We start from the raw sequence: 18,798 nt of genomic DNA on the forward strand, positions 1-18,798 counted from the left end.
GAGATGCCACAGAGGGAACGACTGGCATTTCATTCAGCACAAGCTACACGGTGGCACCACAAGTAATTTTTCCCCATCTACAAGGTTTAGGGATAAAGGGTTTGAAACCCTTCAGAAACCAAGACTCAGTAGTTCTGCTGCTCACTGAACATCTGGTTTCCTCCGGTCTTCCCAGTTCAACTAAGCAACATTATTATTAATGTAATTATTTCATGAATTTTTCCACTCAATTAAAAAAAGCCACAAGCAGAAACTCCCAAGCCTAGCTGGAGCAAGCCAAGAGTGAATACTGGGGAAAGGTATGCTTCCCATATATGGCATGGTATTCCAAAATATCGGATGAACAGCCCTCACTCATCTCATGATCAAAACATAACTAGCAATTATGGTCAGGGGAGAGATTTATCATTCCGGTAAGGGAAATGCATCCTGAACCTGAACAGGGCTGTGAAATATCCTCAAATATTCCTTGCAGGAAACAGTGTGTGTTCTGTGGTTCGATCCCACAGTGCACTCTAAACAACTGGGAACATCCAAATGGGAAAAGTATTCTCTCCTCCATCTGTCTTACACCTATTTTTATTGATTTTAAAAATTGTTCTTGTTTTACATATTCAAGACTGTGTTTAGGATTAGTAAATTTACCAACCATTAGCTACTAATTTACCCCTCAAAGTAGCTTGCTCATGCAAAGAAAGCTGCCCACTTCACTGACTGCTGTGCATTTTGCCATTTTTACTCAGAAGCTCTTTTCTGTCCGAGTGAATTGCTTTGATAATAAAATTATCCCTGCATTAGATTTTTTAATCTCTGCTGTTTATTATGCTCAGACTTCAGAAATCTAGTCTTATGTGTCTTTCCCCCAGTGACTGCTGTAATTGGCATCTTTCCCTCTCTCTTTTTCCTCCTGTAGGAGTTAAATAATAAAATGAATAGAATCAAACATGAAAGACAAAATATTTGAATGCAATTAAAGAAATTAATGCATTTATCTGCCAGATATTAGTGTTTCTCCATTACTTTGATCAAGTGAAAGACGGTGAAAGTTTAATGCTTCTCTGCTTTTAGTTCAGTTGTATTTTCAAATGACTAATTATATGGATGAAAGTCTTGAGTTCAGTAAAGTACTTTCTGGCAATTCAAGATTTTTGGAGATGGGTAGGATTTGGGTCCTGCAAAAGAGAATGACTTTTAAAAATACTCTATTTCCTCCTCTCCCCCAATGTTTTCTATTGTGTTTATTCCTAAGAAAAAAAATAGTTTGTTATTCCTTATCTCACCTCCATGAACCTTTCATTCTTTGTCATGCATTCTCATAGGTTTCCACGCTGTTAATGCTTACACAAATTAAACTATGAAACAGAAAAGTTGCCTAAATATCAGTGGAGCCAGGAAGGGCAAGTAATGAACTATTCTCTTTTTTAAACACAGAATGCCAAGCTGGCATTGTGCACTTCATCCATACCCCCCTTCAAGGTTTGGAGTTGGGCTTTTAGGTTTATTTAATCTGAAGGTTCATCTGATAAAACACTGAAAGGACAGACATGGAGTCACCAATTTCATGATAACACTGTTCTAAAGGGTTTTGTTTCTATTTTTATTTATTTACTAATAAGACTGAAAAAACAACCAACGAAACTATTTCCCGCTGGCCACTCTATAAATTCTTGTAGAGTTTAGCTGGGAAATTACACCAGCTTTGCCTGGAGGAATATCTAACCAAAATTTTGACAAACTGGCAGACATGCATCTGCTTTCCTCTCGAGATTTTTCCTGTTAATTCTTTGTTGAAGAAATAAAATCTGAATTTCAAAATGAATGTGTTTATGCTAACTGAGATCTTTAGCATATACTATTATAATACTTTATTATGCAATATCCAAGAGCTGTAGCTGATATTTGCTATGGACCTGTATATGAAACAGCCTAAGCTGAGATAAACAGCTGCTGTTTCCCAAGGGGTGTGCCGAACAAGAAAATGAAAATTGGAGCAGTTTCACTATCATCATGTTTCTGTCTTTTATCAGTGTTTATCCTAAAACAACAGCCATACCTCATTATAAAACAATGTCTTTCCAGAGCTCTTTCAAACTATAGGATCATGTAACATAAATAATCAACGAAATTATATTTGTATTGAGTGCATTATCTGTGAGCACATGGAGAAGAGTATAATACTAGCACTAGCTATTTCTGTGCTCTAGATAAATATAAGACAACACAAGATAACAAGTTTAGGCTTGAAACAGAAACAATAGATCATAACATTTGCTCAAGTTACAGTCCTATGGGAGAACTCAACCTGGCATGCTCTTGGAAAGATATTTCTGCCCTATTAATTTTAAATCCAGCCTGCTAGAAAAGCAAGTGTGCCAGAAAATATAAAAGGCAAGATATCTGACTTCTTGTTGCGTTGCTCCTCAAATACTCATTTGCCTCCTTGATAACTGAGGGTGTGATGAATGTGAATTGATATGTCAGTGCTATGATGTACTTCCCATCCACTGTGCACAGACGGAAATTAATGTATGAGGTGCAAGAGAAAAGGAAAACAGATTCATAATGGCAAAGTGAAATTAACTTCCAAAAGGATTGAAACCGAGTCCTGACAGGAAAATAAGAAATAGAAGAGGAGATAGACACAAACCCGTTTATCTACAAGTCTGGAGGAACAATCCCTTCCATGGGAATGCATGATACAAGCACGAGCTCCTTCTCCAACTTATGTTTAGTTTACATAAAATAAAAGCCTTAACAAGTGTGGTGAAAGAGAGATTCATGCAAGAACAGCCAGTATCACAAAGTTATGACTTCTGATTTGTTGGCCTATCTTATGGAATCTCTTCTCCTTTCCTCAGTTTGATCTCAAAACCGGTTATACAATTTTAACCATGGAAAGTTCCATCCATCAGCACAAAATTTATCTCCCCACAAAAATGTTGGAGTCCAACAACTCGGCATTCCCTGAGGAAAAACTGCTTTACTAAGCAATTTTGATAGGTTCAGTCAATTTAGGTGCACAGACAGGGATTCCTCAAAGCATGTAGGTGCTTTGTCCTGGAAACACATTTCAGTGTGAGACACTTCCCCTGTCAAGTTGAGAGGAGACAAGGCTGCTCAACATGTCACAAAAATAAGCTTTACCTGTAAAGTCACTGGGAGTGTTATGAAGAGTTTTGCACTAAGTCACACTGGGTAGTGTCTGTGGACACTTCAGAAAATGCAGTACGCAATGGAATGTTGTTTTTGTATTTTATGGTTATATTCTATAATTATTCTTGCTTGGGCATAAAGTGTATGGCAAAGTGGTTAAGCAAGCTATAAAAATGGTACCTTTTACACTCAACACATTAACACCCTCTAGATGCCATAAAAAATCCCAATATTAAAGCTTACTTCAATGGGAAATTTTCCTAAGATCTCTTTCAACAAGTTTTTTAACCTCCACTATCAACACCTTGTAGATGCCAACTGTCTTCATGATAGACTTAAGAGTTATAGTACATTTAAGACAGCTGCAGATAACATCTGATATTACCACAACCTTCCTTAAAATTTACAATAAACTTTCAGAAAAAGAACTGGGTAATTTAAAAGTTCATTTAAGCATAGGAGAGCAGCAACTTAGGGGTGGCCCTAATTTTCCCTTTTCCCAATAAGCCTTCCAAGACGTTGCTCAGGTGAAGCACGGATTTAGGAGTCACAGAAGGGGGAGGGAGCCCGTACCATCGTCGGCGTCGGTGACGCTGAAGTTGAGGATGGCGGATCCCGGGGGCAGGTTCTCCATCAGGGAAGTGCTGTAGGAGGCCATGCCAAAGGCGGGCGCGTTGTCGTTGACGTCCAGGATGTTGAAGTAGACCCTGATGGCCGTGGCCTGGCCTCCCCCATCCTCAGCACGGACAGTCAGGATGTAATACTGCTGTGCTTCGTAGTCCAGCGCCCGGGTCAGGTTGAAGACGCCGGTGACGGGATTCAGGAAGAAGATTCCCTCTTCATCATCCTCGCTTATGGTGTACGTGATCTCCCCGTTGACGCCCGAGTCGTCGTCGGTGGCAAGGATGGCTGCCACCAAGGAACCTGTGTGGCACAACAGCAGAGCGCCATCAGCTCAGCATCAAGCAGATCCACAGCTGAGAGATGCCCTCCAAGGGAAACTCAAGCCTCAACACTCTCTGAGTAACTATTCCTACTTTTTTTCAAAGCTGAAAGGGACATCATATTCTTGCTTTTACTCAAACACCATAAGAAATGGCCAGGAATGCTTTTTATCTTTAGGCAGATTTGATATCAACAGGGGCAAAAATACCTTTTCTCCTGCTAGGTATTATCTTCCTCTGGCTCAAAGGACTCTCCCTTTTCCGCAGACAATCACAAGTTCTGGAACCTTCTAGATATTTCTTTCCAAATCAGAAACCAAAATGTGAGTAAAAACCGCATATCCCAGCTCTGCTTTTTGAAACAGTGCCTTTGCAGGGTAACTGTGGTTAGAAAACGAGAAACCTTATAGGGGTCTGTTCTCTGCTGCTTTCTGAAATTCAACGCCCTGTGAATCTGTGCCAGTGTTTTCATTTCTGCATAGCTGCCCTCGCATGACTGACCTATCTGACTGGAGTTTGGAAATCAAGTGTCACTTTTTAGTATTTCGAACACTAATTATAATTAAGATCAGCTCATTTCCAAGAAAATAAATCATTAAGTTTCCTTTCCCTGGAACCAGATGAACTACGTGCAGCACAGTTAACTACTTTCAAGCCATGTGATAAAGAAAACTGCTTATATCATCAGAACAAAAAAAGGGTGCTGTAACCTCCTTTAATCCAGCTGGATATGCTGGTATCTTTCACACCCATTTGATTATCTCGAGCTTTAACGTTTCTTCAGCTGCAAGGGGAATAGGGATTACTCTCTGGGATAGAAAGTGAAATCCTGAAGGGGAAACCTCATGGTCCTTCCCCTCTGGGTGAGCCTGCCAGCTGCTCCCAGACTGCTGGAGAGCAGAGCAGAAGATGCAGTACTCTAATACAAAATCAGCCTATTTGTTCCTTCAGCATCCATCACAGCTGAGCTGGGTATAAAGCTCTAATGCACACCATATAAACGAATAACAAGTCTCATTTTAATGTGGAGAGAATTAGGCTTGCATTTTCCAGGGTTATTCCTGCTGAAACAGAACAAGACTCAGGGCTCTGAGAGAAAAGAGCATGGCTGGAGATCAGCACTCTGTACTTACAGACATCTCAATTACTTCCAGATCAGATTCCTGAGGCACAGCTGATTGCACTGCAATCCTTTAATGCAAAACACCACCAAATTTTGGGACAGGGACTGTGGGGCAGAGTGCAAAAGTTGGAGGCATGGGGGTAACCTTAATTCTCCCAGACTGAGGCTCCCATGCTTATGAAGACGCTAATAAAAGGCTGAAAGCTATCAGCATGTCATCAATATGTCATATCAACCATCTCCTTGGCTTATTCTTGTTTTAGAATAAGCTTCTAAGATGCTACTGGCAGATACTGCTTTTGTATTAGCCATCTGTATAAAACCTTGGAAGTAATATTCATTTCTCACCTGGGGACATGCAATAGAGCACAGTACTTGAAAACCGGTTTTGATCTAAATACTTTTTAGTTTACAACCCCCCTTTTAAGCATCAAAACACACTCTTGCACATGAAACCAGAAAAATGAAGAACACAACCACCTGAGAGGCCAGCGGTCGCATTTCCACGTCCCGTTTACCTGGAGTGGCATCTTCTGGGATGTCAAAGGAGTACACAGGCTTGGAGAACTTGGGGATGTGGTCGTTGACGTCGCTGACAGTGATGTTTATCCTCATGTCCGAGGACTGCAGGCCGTCGTCAGCACGGACCAGCAGGGAGTACTTGGAGCGGCGCTCGCGGTCCAGGCGCTTGGTGGCTATCAGCTCCCCCGACTCGGGGTCAATGTGGAAGCTGTCATCTGCACCACTGATGATGGTGTATGTCACCAGGGCATTGGCTCCCTAAGGCACAACAGCAGCGGTCAGGTCGTGCTATTTGCCAGGAAAACCACATTGCAACTCGCAGTAAGACAAGGATCGTTCCAGTAACTGCGCTTGGAGATTGTTTTTTAGAAAAATATTCTTTTTTCCTTCCATAAACAGCCTTCCTGCCCAGTCCCTGCTTCAGTCCCACAGTAAAGACACACACACACACAGTTTTTGTTTATGAGATGTGAAATGATGAGATTACCCAGATACTTTGTGCTCTACTCTTCATAAAAGGATTTCATCCAATCAATACCAAAAAGCTCTGTTACCTGTTTTAGCTTCAAACCAGCATCACCGAGCAGTGTGACATCTTAACAAGGATCAGTTTATTCCTGTTTTATCTTTGAAGGTTAAATTAAATCCCTGCCAGTGGGATCAGCTCTGCCTTTCTTGCTCTCTGGAGATGGGATGGAGAGAGCAGGAGAGGGAGGGAGGGAGGCATGGAATCAGGGGGGACCTGGGGCAGCCATGTGGCAGCTTCCAGCCACAGCTCATGGTCAGGAGAAAATAATGGGGGCTGTGCTTGCAGCAGCCCCTCAAAGGTCAGTTTCTGCATGGAAATATATTTACCCATGTAAATAAAAAACCCCAGAGTGACAAATCACACATCATTAAAATCACAGTTCTGATCTCTTGGGTTGTGCTGCAAGCCAAAAGCATTTGCTTTTGGGTCAAAAATTTTCATTTATTCTTGGAGGGGGCTGGGGGAAGCATTCATGTGGACTTTGAGCATTTTGGTTGAAAGCAAAATTAAGGAAAAGTAAGGTTATGTAGAATAATGCCATGAATTTCTTTTTCCAAGATAGGCTTAAGGATACTGAATGTTTGATAGCCTCTAATACAGATACAGTACCTAAATCCTGTGTACTGATGGTGCCTGGATTTGACAGCTGAAACCTGCTGCTGACATGCCAATGGCTGTTCTGCACTGAACAGCAGATCAAAGAGATCTGGCAGAAAGAAATTCTATGGTTGTTTCAAATACTCCTGCCTAAAAAAGCAAATTAATAGAGATAAACACCTGCTTGTATTTGTGAGAGGACAGACAAGCATTAGTTACGTGACCTTACCAGAGTGCCCCGTGCCAAACTTTCTCTCTGGGGTGTTGTTTCAAAGAGTCAGGCTGAGCTAACTGATAAAAGGAAATTTAGAAAGCAAACAGGCTTCTGCAGGTGCCCAGCCCTGCAGAGCTGGGTGCAGTGCTTCATCTGTGTGCTCAGGTGTGCCTGGGGGATGTCACACGCTTTCCTCCAATTGTGTGGCTTAGCCATCACATCTCAGGAGAATTTTCAGAGGTGACCACATTCTCCACCCCGTGTTTGACCAGCCAGAGTCCTTCTCACAGAGAGCAGCTAAAACCACAGCCACATTTGATATTGGTTTACACCTTGCCCTCAGCTTCAAAAAGCAGGGGGGGAATAAGAAGATCTCGACCCAAAGCTGCACATCACTAAGAAAACTTGGGCTCTTTGTAAAGAGTTTGAGTTACAAATGTTCTGATAGGGAAATTGGAATAATTCCTTTTGATAAAAACACTGACTGGTTTCTCTGCAAGGTAACAAATCACTTCCCACCGGATGGAGTGCTTCAGAATGGACAATAGATTAAGTGCAGTTCAGGAATGGTTAAAAAGAGGCTGGAACATAAGATATTGCCATAATCTTAGATGTATTTGCCATACCACACCACAGAGTGGTAGTTCAGTATTTACTGCTTCCTAAAAGAAAGACAAGCAGCTAGAATTTTTTTTGCTGCAGAAGTGCACCTTTCCAAAATCTTGGGTTTTGTCTGTGTATCAGGCTACTACTGGAAAATAAAGGGAAAACCAAAATATTTACAATCACGTTTGCCCCATTCCCGGGGGTGTTCCCGTGGTTCCCTCTGTAGTAGCAAGATTAAGTATACCAATTAACAATCACAGGAAGACTAACCAGGCTAACACAAAAAAGGCCAGGAATCAAATTCTCTTGAGGAGGTTGAATTGCCCTATTATTTGAAAGCAAGAACTGCTTGTTGTTGTCAAATGTAACTCTGTGTTTTAATGACAACACAAACTTTTTTGTATGATTATATTGACTTTTTAGTTATTTTCCTCATGGAAAGAAACAGTTCAGCAAACAAAAATAACATTATTAACATTTTTAAAACTTAAGTTTCTAAAATAAACGAATGCATCAATGGCATGGTAATTTTTTTGTAGCACCTTAGTTGCAGCATTCTCACAGTAATGAATCTAAGAGTGAAAAATTATTTTTCAAACAGACTCATGTACAGAGCTCACATTTTATCATTATTTCTTTTCTCCTCTTTTTGGTAAAATAAAACCTTCTTTTGGAAGGGATAATACTGATCTTTGTTAGGTCTAGTCAAAGGGAAAGCAGGCATTATCAGAATTTTTCTTGTTCTCCAGGGCTTGTCTCAGATTAATTTTACTGCACACATCAGAACTGGGCTCAACTACAAGATCTTGGTTTCAAAGTTAGTTTAGACCTCCACAATACTGGACAGAACTTTGTGAATTACTGCCATGATTCCTAAGGCCAAGCTCTCACAAAGGGATGAAGAAAACAGGTAAAAAACATGTCCAGAATGGCAGTTTTAGTATCAACATTCAAAACTGAAATCATGCTCCTACCTCATCAGCATCCATGGCTGTCAGCTGCAGTATTTTAGATCCATCTCCTATGTTCTCCTCCACAGTCAGATCGAGCATGTCTGTGGGGAATACTGGTGGGTTGTCATTGATATCCTGAAGTGTTATTTCTACCTGTAAAAAGCAGGAATAGGAAAAAAAAATTGAGTGAGCACTGAACAGTGATTGGACCTGAACGTTATTAATAACATAATTCTGAAAGAAATCAGGTAAATTGCTCTTAATCACATGAATTAGCACATTCCCAAATCACACCAACAATAGGAAAAGCCCGTCCGGATATTAAAATTCCACATTGTTATAAAATACTCCTAGGAAAGCCTCTAACACAAATAAAGTTAATTTGACTTGTTGATAGCAACTGATTTTAAGTGGTCCTAGTCTAGTTTATATTGGAAGAGATCCACTGATAGACTGTCATTGTAATCCTCAAAGTCAGCCCCTGGAGAATCACCGCCAAGTGCCGGGGCAGGAGATCGTTCAACCATTAAATGCTGCCTGACATAAAGATGAGGTGGTGTAAAATTCTCTCTGAAATGTTTATACATTGGCAACTCTCCTTTCCGAGAGGGGAAAAAACACCCTTGCACTTAATATATTTTATAACAAATAATCTGCTTTTCTCTCCCTCTCTCTCTCTCTCTCAAAAGTCTCCTCTAATTGCAAACATAAACGTTACTTTAGGAGCACCCACTAGCATCAACTCTCCTCGCCTGTCCAAAACTCAGCAAATTATCTTTTCACATGCCATATCTGTATGCCTTTCCAAGTAAGAATGATAGTTCCTGAAAGGTTGTTTTGTGATCATTATCCCTAGATTTTCATAAGCAAGACTGCTTCCCTGCTGATGCTAATTCAAAAAGATGCAGAGCTATGTTTTCTCTTGTTGCTGGGTCTGGAACGTAATATTCCAAAATAGAAAAAGAAGACACAGCTGTTTTATATTTATCATGGAAGAAAAGGTATGGTTTTGGATCCAAAATATGGAATAGTCACCAAACTCTGAAGACCCACTAAGGAGAAAATGAGTAGCTAAAAGAACCACGGAACAGTGAAAGGTAAAAGGCAAAGGTATGGATGACTTAAGAAGGTACCTGGATTGACAGACAAAATGTTGTTTATGCTGTTGTATCTGCTATGCCCTTATCCACAAGGATTCTCCATCCACTCAGTTGAAAATATATGGATTGGGCTGCTCTGAATATAACCAACACAGACGTTTCTGGTGATCTAAAGTCTATGATTTCTACTGTTTCTAGTCCCCTGTGATAATATTTTCTTCTCTGTTCTGTTTTCATAGGGACCATCAATTGCCAAGATGTTCTGCCTTGATCACCAGGATGATCCCAAACACAGAGGAAATATTATATGAATATTAGTGTAATATTAACATAATAGCTAAATGTGCTGGAAGAGGTGACAAAACAGGGGTCTTTTATAGAAGGCCATTATTTATTTATCCCCTATTTAATCCCTTTGGCCATTCAAAATGGTACACAAAACAATTCACAGCCTGAGACAGATCAGCCCAGAAGGTTTTATCATTAAATTTAAATCCCTGACAGCAGAAGCACAAGGAGTGCCGAGTAGAGCATCATGAGCAGTGACTGACAACAATCTCACCAGACACAAACTTTTGGAGAAGAAACCAGCCTGGGTTGATTTTCAAGGACACTGGGTGACAATTAATCACAGAAATGAGAGGGACGTGGCAGAAATGACAGATGAAGGATTTTGCCAGGCCTCCTTGCCCATGAACTGGCACATAGCACACTCTTCCTGCTTTCCTCCCCAAAGTGCAGCATTTCCCCAGACAAGGTTTCAAGGTAAAGCAGCTGCACAGCTCTGCAATTCATTTATTCCTACCACACATGTCATTCACAGCTAATGTTTCAGCTGTGGGTGACATTTCACCACCAGAACCCATTTCCATGATGAGAGATTGCCCTTTGTGCAAATCATATGAAAAATATGTGACAACTTCTGGGGGGTTTGAGAGAGGAGCTGTGCATCGCCTACAGCTTGAATGATGTAAAATAGTGAGGATCCAAGAATACATGGCTAAGGATTGGGGGACAAATAAGTTAATTATAAAGTCAGATTCGGGAGAAGTATGAAAAAGAAGAAGAAAAAAGGTAATTTTATGCTGAAAAATCAGTTCACAAGTAAACAAAGAAACTGTATTTTATACTGAAGGCGTGCTTTACATGGTGGAAAAATAAGAAATTCTCAAATAAGGATGAGAATTTTTTACAAAATAACACAACATTTTTAAAGAGCGTTCAGACCATGATTTATTACTTATCCACAGGGCTTAGATAATGTGTATTGCTTCAAAATTCACCACTGGGTAAGCCTAATTAGCATCTGTTTCTAAAGCTATCTTTTTACTTCTGCTAGAAGTTACTACTCCAACTAGCAAACAGAAAAGTACAGACCTAGGGAGTAAGATCCTTGGATACACTCATTTGCAGAAATTTCACTGAAGTGATCACAGAATCACAGAATGCTGTGGGCTGGAAGGGACCTAAAAGATGATGCAGTGCCACCCCACCCTGACAGGGACAGGGATGCCACTCACTAGATCAGGTTGCTCAGGGCCCAACAAGCCTGGTCTAAGACATCTGTGAGATAGATTTGAGAAAAAAATCACATTTTCCCCAAACAAGAGAGGATCTCGTACATCTTGAATGAGATCAGATGTAAACTGGATGTCCAGGAGCTCACAAATTAATTTCACTTTGAAATTATTCCATGAATTCCAACATGAAGCCAAAGACCACGGGAGAACCACAGCCACAAAGAAGATTGCAGCAAAGATTGCAGCATATCTTATCACATCTTTACTGGAGAAGAAAAAGAAAAGAAACCAAATTCCACAAAGCTTTAATCAAAGATCTAAACTAAACCTTTTCCTAACCAACTGTTTCTATCTTTCTAATCCCACTTCACATTTGCATAAAGAAATCAACGTATGTCACTTCAGGAAATACATGGTTTGATTATTATCATATGCTACCAATTAAAAATGAAGTGTAATTCTGCCCCAGATAATGAAGGCAACCACAGGAGTCACATTTAAAAGGATCTACAGGTCATGTGCTGTTCCAGCAGTGACAGCAGCAAGTACAAGAATAAGTTTCTAGGAAACCAAAGGCCTTGAAACTTCAAATACACCACAGGATGGAAAAAATGGAGCTGAAGGGATTTATCCAAACCTTGGAAGCAAGGAGCCATTGAATGCCAATGCCTGCAGAACTGTAGGAAGCAACATGCCCAGGCTACATGGAAAGTCATAATTACCACTCCCTCCTCCAAATCTATCCAAAATGAGGAATATTCTTCCCTGACCTCAAATTCATCCTTCAGTGCAAACAAATCTAGGATGCAGAGGCAGATACAAACCAACCACCTCACAGCACTCAAAGTACTGCACCATGCAACCAAAATTTCTGCAACTTTCCATCTGACAAATCCTCAATTCCTATTTGTATCAACAGCAACTTTAATACAGGACCCAAAAGTTCTTACTGCCACTCAGAGGACTCAAATATAATGAAACACTGAAATAGCAGAGATAGTTAAGTGTCTTTGCACATTTTTTATTCTCTAACTTGCCTCTCCTGTGGTCCAGGCACTGATGGGGGCTTTGCTCCTCTGAACACCCTTGAATTTCTGCAGAAGCCATGAGAAAACAAATAGTTGCAGACCCTCCTAAATCTCTTAAGACTGTGATGGAAAACTGATTAATAGATTCATAATATTGTCTTGCTTCTGTTGTCCAAGGGAAAATGAAAAAAAAAATCAGAAAGCTTTGGTCAGTCCACATGCACGTAAATCTCCACAAAATCACTTTACTTTTGCACAAATTCTAGTAGAGTGCTTTTCCTTCACACATGTAGAAGAAAAGACTGCAAATCAAAGCTTTCCCTCAGAGCTTATTCTTCAGACAAATACACATTGTTTATTTACCAACCCTTGTAAAATAAACACAGTAATTTTACATATCAATTTCTATGCAAACCATCTTTGGGTGGTTTTTTTTTTCTTTATTAGTTTTGTTTGTGTGCTTGTTTTATATTTGACTGAAGCTAAGATGCAAAACCAGAGGCATACAACAAACCACAGAGATCTGCAATATAGAAAGCCAAACAATACCACAAATTTCCTTGTGCATGAATCAAATTTCTCCTTCACAGGCTTAATAACATTGTCACAATAATGCCCTGCCCCAGTTACAGATGGCCAGCCCATCCTCATCTGTGACAATTTGATTGCTGCAGCCTGTTGGCACAGACATTTTCAAAGCACAGGAAGTATTAATTGCCTTGATCTCGTTAGGATTCTTATTTGCTGCTCAAATTAGCCTCTTGTGTTTTGTTGCTTTTTTTTTTTCCTCTCTAAACAAATTCATAACAGACTGAGGCAGGGCAGCACTCACCTCAAGCAGTTCTGCCTCAATTTACTCTGAATGTAGATGTTAGAAAATGGGTTATTTCTCCATTCAGATAAACCTCAGCTGTTAACAGATAGAGGAATCATATCAAGACCTCAAGTTTTAAGGCACACAGATCTATTAAGGCACTTAGGACATAAACTATTCTTAAGCTTATTCAAAATAATTTGTTGAATTAAGAAACAGCTGCCAAAAGATGAAGTTTCACTTCTTAGAGCAAAAACACCAATTCCACTTCAAAAAACACTAGTACCCCAGGTAACTATTACTGAACAGGCTAGACAAGTCCAACATTCAACATAAAAAGCTTAAAATGAGAGTTTGATTCTGGAAAAAGAAATCATTTTAGTGACTGGTTTTATGAGCTACAAAGGTATGTAAAATAAAACATCACCCTGGCAAGGCAATGTGCCAAACTCTAACCAATCCTAACACCTTCCATAAACCAATGGGCTCCCTGGGCCAGACCCCATCCCTCTGCTTTACTGCAGTTATTAACGTTCAGTTTGATTTCATCCCAAAGTCGGGAGGGTTTACAGACAGAACAGCTCTCTGAAGTTCTCCCACCCATCAAAGGACAAGGAGAGGAGGAAAAGAGATGACACAGGAGACGGGAATGAGCTCACGTGGCAGCAGCAAGTTTCCCTGGGAGCCCCAGCAGAGCAATTCCTGCTTGGAGCCAGGCTTTCCATGGCACACAGTGAGAGCATCAGAGATGTACAGATAGAACACGACCTGAGAAGGGAGGAACTCCCAGATGCCTCACGCTCCATACCCCTTCAAAAGCTACAACCATTTGATCAAAGATCAAACAGAGTGCAGAGGCAACAGCTTTCCTTCCCATTTATTTGGTGTTGAGTCATTCTTCTTCCCTTCCTTCACTGCCTCTCTCAGGAGATACCATCTAAAAATCCATGAGCAGCATCGTCACAAATCACCCTGAAGGCTTTTGTTTATGCCTAAGTCATTAGATGATGCTTCATCTCAAAACTAAATTTCATTAGATGATCCTTCATCTTAACACAAAATTGAGGAGCTTTTTCTTCTTTGCTGGAGACCATGGCAGCACATTATCAATTTGAACTGAATAAAAGTGAAAGGATTTTATTTCCCCCTCCCATGGTAAGTATTCAAAATAATATCATTCATGACAATAAAAGGAAAGAATACAACTATTAATTCACCCCATCCATGGAATTGACTGAAGAGCCTGGCCAACACTAGTCATTTTTTTTTCTTGCCTTCATCACTTCAGCCTTCTTATTCATCAACAATTATTCCCTAATCCTGGAAAACACACGTGCAGGCCTAGATTCCTTTCTTTAATTGATGTGAGAAATCAGATTGGCCACTCACAGCAGTGAAGTTGTGGCTACACTCAGTGCTTGAGGACCAGGGCATGGGTGCTTCCTCCAAACTGGAGAGGCAAGGGAATGGGGAGATAAAGGATCAGAGTATAATGCATTTCTGGAAATACATTTCAGGAAAAAAAGAAGAAGAAATCCTCTTTAAAAGAAATAACATTTTACATACATACATACATTATATATACACACATATATATATATATATATACAAATCCCACAGCCCATCTTGAACCAGTTTCCCCCTTGCTCTAAATCACTGTGAAACAGTAAGTTTGAGGGTAAAAAAATAAACACTTATGCTTTGAAATTACATGAATACCCAGTAACAGCAGAGCTCAGGAAGGTGAAAAACCTGAACTACTGATCGTGCACTTTTACAATTTTCACAACAAGATGGAAAGCCCATTTAAAAAGAAAATATCTCGGGACAAGGCACTAGCTGAGGCTGAATGAGGCATCTGAATATCCCATTTTCCAGAAGGCAAACAATCCCAGTGCATGCTAGCACAATAAAAATCACATTAGTCTATTGTGCTGCAGGCCAGCAAACCTGTTAAATAGAAATGTAATGTTGTTAAGAATCCCACTGTTAACAGGGGGAAGATTGCAGCTGGGGGGGAAATGTGGGGGGAAAAGTGCTAAAAAGGCACTGTTTGGGGAAAAAAAAAATTAAAAAGCCAGATTTAAAAGACTTAATTCTGATGTCTGAGGTCAAGCATAATGAAAGCCAGGATGTGAAAGCTGTCCTAGGCCCCACCACTGCCCACTCCAGTTGTCCCAAAGCAAATAAAACATCAACCCTGTACAAGACAACAGTAACTCAGAATAGGGATTTTATAAATATTTCACAGAATTAGGAGTAGCTACTGATTACCAGCCTTGAGACTGTTTGGAAACTTAGGGCTCAGTGCACTTTGGAAACATGTTTTGCTTTGTCCATTAAACAAACGTGTGGATCCTAATAAATGTTATTATGATTAATGCTGGAATTTTCCAGGTAATTTTAATCTGTGGGCTCCAACTCCAGTGTTTTAACATTGCAGAACCTTCCTGGAGTTAATATTCTGTTATGTAAAGTTTAGTAGGGTGATTTGATGTTTTTCAACCAAGACCCTTTATAGAGCACGGCGATAAAATGCTGGGAGATCAGAGTGATCAAAGCCACTGTGATTTAATTGGCATTAACAGAAAAATCCTAGAATCACAGAATCATTTGGGTTAGAAAGGACCCTTGAAGACCATCTAGTCCAGGCTCTCTGCAATGAGCAGGGAGCTCATTTTCCCCTAGCCAGGTTGCTCAGAGCCCCATACAGCCTAGCACTGAACATTCCCAAGGATGGGACATCCACCACCTGTCTGGACAACCTGTGCCAGCATTTCACCACCCTCATCGTGGCAGACTTCTTCCTTACACCGAGTCTAAATCAGGTGTAAATCTGCTCTCATCATCATTTAAAAGTAAAATTCAAAAAGAAGCTACTTCCTTCTGCTGTCCCTAAGAAATATTGATCCCAGTGCTGTGAAGAAAAGGTGCCATAATTGTTCCGTTTTCTCTCCTTTTTTTTTTTTTTTTTTCCAATCTGTTAAGGTGACCACTGGGAGTTGCACTGCCTGGAGTCTTGATTAAATGTTTCACTGCATCCAGAACACTTCATCATGCAGCATAGCCAAAATCTATTATGGCTTGCAAGTGACTCATGCTTTAGCTATGAGAAAACCATAATAAAGAGCATTTTACATGAAAATGCCCAAAAGGTTGGTAATTTAATCTTGATTCTAAGTAGTATGCAAGGTCTCTGCGTCCAGCCTGTGCAGACAATAAGGCATTGTCTGGAAATGCATTACCTACTGTGGTTACATCTGATTTCTTCTGCCAAAGTCCAGATGAAAGACACTGAAAAGAAACAACCTTGTCCCAGCAGAAGGCCACCAGCCAGGACAGGACTTTGACATTTCCAAGCCAGAAGTTTTAAAAAAAAAAAAAAAAAAAAAAAAAAAAAAAAAAAAAAAAAAAAAAAAAAAAAAAAAGTTTTCCTAAAGGTAAAGCAAGTAATGCTAAAATTCTCTTTCTTTCTGAAATCAGTATTTTAAGGTAATTTAAGCACTACATAATTTTCTGCTCCCTCAAAAGAGACACGGTCTCACATGCAGCAGAAGAAATTAAAACTGGATTAGGGAAAGCACTACTCAAACCTTGGCTAATTTCACAAAGTAACAGCACGCTGAATTTAAAACACAAAACATCAAAACCTAAAGAATCATAAACATGGAAACTCAATATGATCCAACTTCACAGCAAATGAGAGAAAATCATCAAATTGGTACAAGGGATAAAACTGATAAGAAATGCCATAAGCAGTGATTTTTTCTCTTCCTTTACCACCAGAATAATGAAATACAGGTTATTTTGTCAGTACTGGTTAATGAGTCACAGGTATAGCTCAGTCAATATTTTAAATTTTGAATTCTAAAACCAGATTGATTTTAGGAATGACTTACTCTGAACTCCATTTAAACAGGACTAATTAGCACACTAGGACCTCTCCCAGGTCTGCCCAGAAACTGCAATCCATTGGCACCAAGGTAGAGCTGGGCTGGCACTAAGAAAAACTTCTCCATCCACCCCTCTTTTCCATGGATGCTGGATATGCACACACACACGGCCCTAGGGCATTTCCCCAGATAAAAGGGGTCACTTTCTCATGAAGACATTACTTCTGCATCTATTACTACCTCTGCTTACAAACTCAACTCCAAATACCTGCCAGACCAACACAAACACTTGGCAAACACTTGCTAGTGAGGTTTCTTTTTGTTTTCTTTTGGGGATTTTTTTTTTTTTTCTTAAAGCAGTATGCATTTGGGAACCGTTTGGTTTATAACTTTGCATTTAATTAAATGAGGTCTACTGCCATGTAATAAGAAATGGATTGAATCAGTAAGAACATTTCAGTCTGTGCCAGAAAAAAAAAAAAAAAAAAAAAGGAAAAAAAAAGAAAGGATAAAGTCAGAAAATGCAAGCATTAGAAGTTCCAAGAATGGGAATGTCACACCTTTAAATTAAATAAATCACCTAATTAAACTTACAGGTGTGACATTTAAGACACATGCAGTCATGAGGACAATGTGATAAATCCATCCCATCACTGAAGGCTGCCCAAACAGCTGAAGAAAAGCCCTTTACCCAGAGCCATGGCAGAAAAAGCACTGCTACACACACTAAAGAAAACACAGATTTTTTTTCTGTGAGTGCAAGGGAATTAAAGATACAGGACTGAATGCTGGCTGATGTTTTGCAGTTATGAGGGTTTCATATGTGGCACCTTCCTGAGAAGAATCTCTACAAGAATCTAAATAGACTTTAGCCAATAAAACACACAAGGCCAACATGTAACTTTCTAGTTTCATGTTTAGAAGTACAAGGCCATTTAATAGAAATGCCTAAAGGTTTTTTCCCCCCATAGCATCAACAGGCTGCTAGCAGGGAACTGTCGGGGCTAGAAATTCCAAATATTTCTGCATCCTCCTACAAATTTCAGGGAAATGCCTTCCTCACCATATTCCTCTTCTGCAGACTGCAGGCTTGTGCAGCAGCTGCACATCTGGAGCCAGGGAGGGCCCCTTGCCTGTGGCCACAGGCCACTTGAGGCCAGAAAGGCTTTTTTTTCTGTGGCCACAGATGGACCTTTTCATGTGGCTGCCCCTCAGCAGAGCCAGCTGACAATCCAGGCTATGGTGCCAGGGTCAAGAACTTCAACTCACTGGGCACACCAGCTCTCCTTTATTCTGCTGTCCTCCCACGTATCACAGCTTTTATTCAGGCTGCTGGATCTTCAGGCATAGCTTTCCCCAGTTATCTTTTTGGCTTTAGTACAATTATTAAGTCCTACATGACAACAGCAGGCTGATGCACTGTGTATTAGACCAACTCCTATACCTGGACAATAAAGAAAGTCCTACATGCCTCCAAAACCTAGTTTTTCTGCCCAACTAGATTCAAAATTATCACTTCATGAAAAAAATTGCTGTTACTGGTGATGAGGTTTCGCAATAAAGCCTTTCTTGAAGCTGAAAATAAATCTCTGTATTAGTCCTTTACCAAACCACAAAGATTCAAATTTGCATACAACTACAAACTTTCATCTCCAAAAAATATCCTAAATAGCTGAATAACACATTTCTTTTGGCCCAGGAAGGTGAAAGGTGGCTGAAACTCCATTTATAGAATTCTTCATGTCAGCCAACAAAATTACCTTTTGAATTTTCTTATTCAGCTGTTGGACTTTGGATTTGAC

The 18,798-nt window shown here is 40.0% G+C and overlaps 1 protein-coding gene across 1 annotated transcript in view; it reads right to left on the minus strand.

Annotated features, from left to right (window-relative positions):
- Positions 1 to 18,798, minus strand: part of FAT4 (FAT atypical cadherin 4) — a 121,077-nt gene that overhangs the window by 50,682 nt on the left and 51,597 nt on the right. Inside the window, exons 2-4 of the mRNA XM_014883710.2 lie at positions 8,663 to 8,794; positions 5,739 to 6,000; positions 3,727 to 4,077 (exon numbers count right to left, since the gene is read on the minus strand). Coding sequence (XP_014739196.2) covers positions 3,727 to 4,077; positions 5,739 to 6,000; positions 8,663 to 8,794 — 745 coding nt within the window. The remainder of the gene's footprint in view (positions 1 to 3,726; positions 4,078 to 5,738; positions 6,001 to 8,662; positions 8,795 to 18,798) is intronic.

Source organism: Sturnus vulgaris, chromosome 4 (assembly GCF_052056855.1).
Source record: "Sturnus vulgaris isolate bStuVul1 chromosome 4, bStuVul1.hap1, whole genome shotgun sequence".
NCBI classification, from domain to species: Eukaryota; Metazoa; Chordata; class Aves; order Passeriformes; family Sturnidae; genus Sturnus; species Sturnus vulgaris.